The 6,154-nt window shown below is 46.2% G+C and overlaps 1 protein-coding gene and 1 long non-coding RNA gene across 2 annotated transcripts; one reads left to right on the forward strand and one right to left on the reverse strand.

Moving 5' to 3' along the window:
• Nucleotides 1-1,684: 1,684 nt before the first annotated feature.
• LOC106529138 (elongation factor 1-alpha) lies at nt 1,685-6,013 on the reverse strand. The gene is made up of 8 exons (XM_014024476.1): nt 5,740-6,013; nt 4,815-4,967; nt 3,818-3,997; nt 3,443-3,739; nt 2,809-2,959; nt 2,485-2,741; nt 2,172-2,406; nt 1,685-2,098 (listed from the first exon to the last, which is right to left on the reverse strand). The coding sequence occupies exons 2-8, from the start codon at nt 4,956-4,958 to the stop codon at nt 1,977-1,979; spliced, it is 1,386 nt and encodes a 461-aa protein (XP_013879930.1). The 5' UTR covers nt 4,959-4,967; nt 5,740-6,013; the 3' UTR covers nt 1,685-1,976.
• On the forward strand, nt 2,611-3,175 carry LOC106529140 (uncharacterized). Its single transcript, XR_001311599.1, has 2 exons — nt 2,611-2,677; nt 3,089-3,175. It is a non-coding gene; the product is annotated as an uncharacterized LOC106529140 (long non-coding RNA).
• Nucleotides 6,014-6,154: the final 141 nt, after the last annotated feature.

Here is a 6,154-nt window from a genome sequence, read left to right on the forward strand (position 1 = left end):
GTTACCAACAAGACAAATTAGGACTCATCTCTGTTTCCATCAGGATGATACAGGTATCCAAGTGGCTTTTAAACCACCTGTGACATGCATGTCCATGGAAAACAAAAAGTCAAAGAAAACATCTTTATATTTAAGAAACTTGGCATAATATACATGATTTTACCCATTATGTCACATAATTGGCATATTTTCGAAGTAAAACAGGAAGTGACATCAGAGGGGAACTCTTACAGAAAGAAAACTCCAGTTTTTGTTCACTGAAACAATATTATTTGAACCGCTAAAAAAATCTAAACATCAGATTCTTCTCTACAGTGAGTTGGCCTTTATTCAGACATTTCCTTTGACATCACTTCCTGTTACTTCACATGCAAATATCTCAACTGCTCATCTCAGCAGCATGATTTTTTTTACAAAATGTTATAAATGTAATGTTTTTAAAATGCATTCATATTTATCAGAAAATGTTGTCACAGGCACTTTAAAGCCAGGAAAATGTGATGAAGTCATTTTGACCTAATTTGACTAATTTTGACATGATGGGTCACATGTATTTAAATGTTTATATTAATCCATATACATCCATCTATATATCAGTCATGAAACTAATAGTTTGTATTATTTTAACTTTACTTTTTGTTTAAATTTAGTAAAATCTGCTGCAGTGACAGATTCTGGCCACAGGGGGGCGGTGTCACAGTGACTTTAACCACATGATGCGCTCCTTCCATGACGAACCGAGCCGAACCCACCTCGGCGGCTTCCTTCTCGAACTTCTCGATGGTTCTCTTGTCGATCCCTCCGCACTTGTAGATCAGGTGGCCGGTGGTCGTGGACTTGCCGGAGTCGACGTGTCCGATGACCACGATGTTGATGTGGGTCTTTTCTTTTCCCATGTCGGTTCACCGGCTGCGGACACGTCATGTGGTCGAGATGAGGCGTTTAAATCATTGAATCAACGGACGAATTTAAAAAAAAAAAAGTCACGCTTAAACCACCCGAGTTAGAAATTTCACCACATATTTACACTTTTAATACCCAAACACGCTTTGTTTTAAAATGAGAAAAAAAAAACTTGTGCGTCACTAGAAAAACTGCGACAGCCCCGTTTTACCGGGTGAACACTTTTCCACACAACACCGGAAAGCGGCGCTGAGTCACGCACGAAGCGGCGCGACTTTCCTCCATGTTGAACACGGCCGCCATGTTCTTTATGACGGGAGCGCGCGCCGCGTGCACGGAGACAAAAAGGACAAGCTTCTAATTTAGCTTATTTTCTCTTCCTGTAAATGTTTAAACACTAAAATAGCTTTAATTTCAGCTCTAATCATTAGTTTATAAAAACTCATGCAAAATACTATTAACTCACTATTTTAACTGAACTTATAAGRTTTAATTTCAAACGTGCATTTCTAAAATTAGACGCTCACCAACCTGTGCCCAGAAACTCAAGAAATCCTGGCTTTAAAGAGGCAAAAGGGCAGACGGTGGTCGGCACGGAGCTTTTATACCTCAGCAGAGAGGGAGGGCTGCGCAGGCTCATGGTCAAATCGAGCGCTGTGATTGGCTGCAGCGTCCCGAGGCGATTGGACGGTGAGCTCTGGTCAGAACAGCTGCGACTCACAGCTGCCTGTCAGACAAATCCACACCAACTGCAGACACTGAAGGACTCCAGACCAGCCAATTGCAATTTTTTCAGAGATTTATTTTTCATTAGTTACCAGCAGCTTATTTGTTTTTTTTTTAAACCAATTAATTTGTGGCATATTTTAAAGATTGACATACAGTTCTAAACCATTTCAAACTTAAACTGAGGCGATGCCACGGAGTTGCTTTTTCCTGCGGAAACTTTTGCGATGGGTTTTAATCAGCATGAGCCAGTCCTTGAGTAGAGAGCTGTGCCTGGGAGAAGAGCCGGGGTGGTGGGAGGCCATGGAGGGAGAGACCCCCAGCTGCCGGACGTCCTGCACCACCATTCATTTCTTCTTCTGGGCCTTCTCTGCAGCCTTCGTCGTCTTCCCGCTCACCTCCTTGGTGTCCACGGCCTTGATGACGCCGACGGCCACAGTCTGCCTCATGTCACGCACGGCGAAGCGACCTGAAAACGCAGGCGAGGATGAGAAACTGAACTTTTAAAATCGATCGTTTCAGGGTTCGGGGCAAAGACCTACCAAGAGGAGGGTAGTTGGAGAAGGGCTCCACCACCATGGGCTTCTGTGGGATCAGTTTGACGATGGCGGCGTCTCCGGACTTGACAAACTTGGGGTTGTCCTCCAGCTTCTTGCCGGACCGGCGGTCGATCTTCTCCTTCAGCTCGCTGAACTTGCAGGCGATGTGGGCGGTGTGGCAGTCCAGCACGGGGGCGTAGCCCTCGTTGATCTGACCGGGGTGGTTCAGGATGATGACCTGCACGAACAGTAAGAGTTAAACTCTGCACCTTAAAACCGAGCCCCGCCCCCCCCCTCTCAGACAGGAAGCACCCACCTGTGCGTTGAAGCTGTCGGCAGCCTTGGGCGGGTCGTTCTTGCTGTCACCGGCCACGTATCCACGACGGATCTCCTTCACTGAGACGTTCTTCACGTTGAAGCCCACGTTGTCTCCGGGCACGGCCTCGGGCAGAGACTCGTGGTGCATCTCCACGGACTTCACCTCAGTGGTCAGGTTGGGGGGAGCGAAGGTGACCACCATGCCGGGCTTCAGGACACCGGTCTCAACACGACCGACTGGGACTGTTCCGATACCTGAAAGGGAGCGAGTGTGAGTCTAAAACATCTAAATAAACCAAATGTAACATTAATCCAAACTCACCGCCGATCTTGTAAACGTCCTGCAGGGGCAGACGGAGGGGCTTGTCGGTGGGTCGGCTCGGGGGCATGATGGAGTCCAGGGCCTCCAGCAGGGTCACACCTGTGGCTCCGCCCTCTTTACGCTCGATCTTCCAGCCCTTAAACCAGCTCATCTGAGAACAGGACAAACAGGGATTTTAACTAAAACCATAAATCAGTGATGCTGAAGATCAATCATTAGAGTTATCAGGAGATGTTGGCCCACACTAGCTCAGAGTTGTAAAGTAACTAAGTANGCGAAGGTGACCACCATGCCGGGCTTCAGGACACCGGTCTCAACACGACCGACTGGGACTGTTCCGATACCTGAAAGGGAGCGAGTGTGAGTCTAGAACATCTAAATCAATCCGAAGTAACGTGAATTTATCCAAACTCACCGCCGATCTTGTAGACGTCCTGCAGGGGCAGACGGAGGGGCTTGTCGGTGGGTCTGGAGGGGGGCAGGATGGCGTCCAGAGCCTCCAGCAGAGTGGTTCCACTGGCTCCGCCCTCTTTGCGCTCAATCTTCCATCCCTTGAACCAGTTCATCTGCAACACAACACAAATCAGCACCGGCCCATCATAAACTGGTTTGAACAGTGGATCAGGGTCCTCACCTTGTCGCTGGCCTCCAGCATGTTGTCTCCGTGCCATCCAGAGATGGGGACGAAGGCCACGGCGGCCGGGTTGTAGCCGATCTTCTTRATGTAGGTGCTCACTTCCTTTTGGATCTCCTCGAAGCGCTTCTGGCTGTAAGGGGGCTCGGTGGAGTCCATCTTGTTGACGCCGACGATGAGCTGCTTCACACCCAGGGTGAAGGCCAGCAGGGCGTGCTCACGGGTCTGACCGTTCTTGGAGATACCGGCCTCGAACTCACCGACACCAGCAGCCACGATCAGCACAGCGCAGTCAGCCTGGACAAAATTAATTACATCAGTTAGAGATTTAAAGCAAACATGACCGACACGCCGAGGCTAAAGGTGAGCCCTCACCTGGGAGGTACCAGTGATCATGTTCTTGATGAAGTCCCTGTGTCCAGGGGCGTCGATGATGGTCACGTAGTACTTGCTGGTCTCAAACTTCCACAGAGCGATGTCGATGGTGATACCACGCTCACGCTCCGCCTTCAGTTTGTCCAACACCCAGGCRTACTTGAAGGAGCCCTTACCCATCTGTCACAACAGGTTTTAATCAACAACTTTATAAAATCAGCAGAAATGTGAGCCGTCACATCAAAACCACGGTCAAGAAACTGGGATATATAGAGGCCACAAAAACTGAATTCCTTCATAATAATAAACATCAATGTTTCATTTAAACTTAACTATGAAATAGTTTCTTTCCAGCTGTGAATCTTAATATTTAAATATTGAGATTTCCTCTTCATAATGAAATTAAAAATTCATCATTAAAATTACATAAAATTTGGATTCAGGCCAAATATTAATGTATTATGACAATTTAAGGCTCATCTCTGGGTCTGTTTGTATCAGAATGATCCAGGTGTCAAAACGTAGCTTTTAAAGCAGGAACCTGAAAATATGTTTAGCTAATATTAACCCATATACTATCAGTCATGAAACAAAACATATTGTAAATGTAATGAAGCATTTAAAGTCACATTAAGCTGGCACTGACAAGTTGAGGTCATTTATCAACATAGACCTGAACAACTATAAAACTTAACATTTAAATGGTTTATTTCACATGTAAAAGATATTTAATAAATAAGTCATGATTTATATGATATTTAAAACAATGATATTTTAAAAAGTCATTTCGTCACTGGTTTCCCGCAGCCTGAGGCCTTCACACAGGACTGCGCAGTCACCACTGCCCGTTCCCGCTGAAGCCCCACCCCTCATGCGCGCTCACGGCTCCAGCTACACCCTCGTGCCGGGCACTTGGGCACGCTGAGGCCGCCATCTTGGCTGTGACTAACATTTGAAATAAACGCAGAAACGAGTAAAAATGAACGGAGCCACGCACCTCGGCGGCTTCCTTCTCGAACTTCTCGATGGTTCTCTTGTCGATCCCTCCGCACTTGTAGATCAGGTGGCCGGTGGAGGTGGACTTGCCGGAGTCGACATGGCCAATGACCACGATGTTGATGTGGGTTTTTTCCTTTCCCATTGTTGGTTTCTGAAAAATAAATATAAAAAAAAACTTAGTCCTTTGAGAAATTTAACGTCGACGTAATATCATTCCAGTTAGCATCAGCGCTAACAAGGTTGACACCAACAACATTTAAACCCAGTTCACCGAACAAACACCGCTCAGGAGTGTTTTATTATGCACATAATAGAGTTTAAGTTTTATTAAATCGTATTAATTACGTTACAACAAGTAAAATCAGGTTTTCGCCGGTCTTTTATCGGGAGTTGTAGCCGCTAGCAAGCAGCTGCTAGCAGGCCTCAGTCGGCCACGGGCCAGCCGAGACACGTGTTTCCCTTTCGGCCACGTCGGATAAAGTTACAAAGACCTCGAAATATCCCGAGTCCATCCCGTCCGGACTCCGAACACCTGCTGCTGGAGAACACGTCCAGTTGTTTCGCGGAGGAGAGGGATGAAATGCCGCTGAAGCATCCTCTCGGATGGTGGCTTTTTTTTTTCAGCCTCCTTTGTTCCTTTAACCCCGCATTTTACTCATCCTGTGATTCCATCAGCAGTTTATAGGTTTAAATTTAATACAGTTTAATTATGAGTCACCCCGAAGGTTAGCAGTTTATCATTTTTTTAGTCTATATAAATTCCACAGGTTAGCGTTATGTTACATAACCTAAAATCAAAGATTTAAATTAGCTACAGCTCGAGCTGATGAAGCTAATTATCTTTAGCTCGTTTAAAGGTGAAGCCTGTCGCGTTAGCCGGCCTCTAGCGGACTTAAAACCGGATGAATCACGGCTCAACTCACCGGTGTTTCAGGGTTTTCACGGCCTAAGCAGCTGCCCCTAGCCAGGTAACAGAAAGAGGAAGTCTGTGGCCGGACCGGGAGGTTTTATACCGGATGGGAGGCGGCTTGACTTCCCGTCACCCTCCCTGCTGCGGAACTCCGCAAATCACACGCATTCCTGCCGAAAACGTCATCACGTACAGAGGAGGCGTAACACGTCATCAGGTCACTTTGTTGCCTAGCATCTGATGAAATCTATAAAATACTCTTTAACAGTGTTGTATAAAGTACCACACAGTGATTAAAACTATTATTTTAAGCATTAAAAGTCAAAGTAACGATTTAAAATGAGCAGTCAGATTTTCTGTAAGGACATTTATTAGGAGGTGACCTCCCCAAAAACTGCAGAAATGACTGTTGTATTAAAAGAATGAAT

This window comes from Austrofundulus limnaeus, unplaced genomic scaffold (genome assembly GCF_001266775.1).
Source record: "Austrofundulus limnaeus strain Quisiro unplaced genomic scaffold, Austrofundulus_limnaeus-1.0 Scaffold424, whole genome shotgun sequence".
Taxonomy (NCBI): Eukaryota; Metazoa; Chordata; class Actinopteri; order Cyprinodontiformes; family Rivulidae; genus Austrofundulus; species Austrofundulus limnaeus.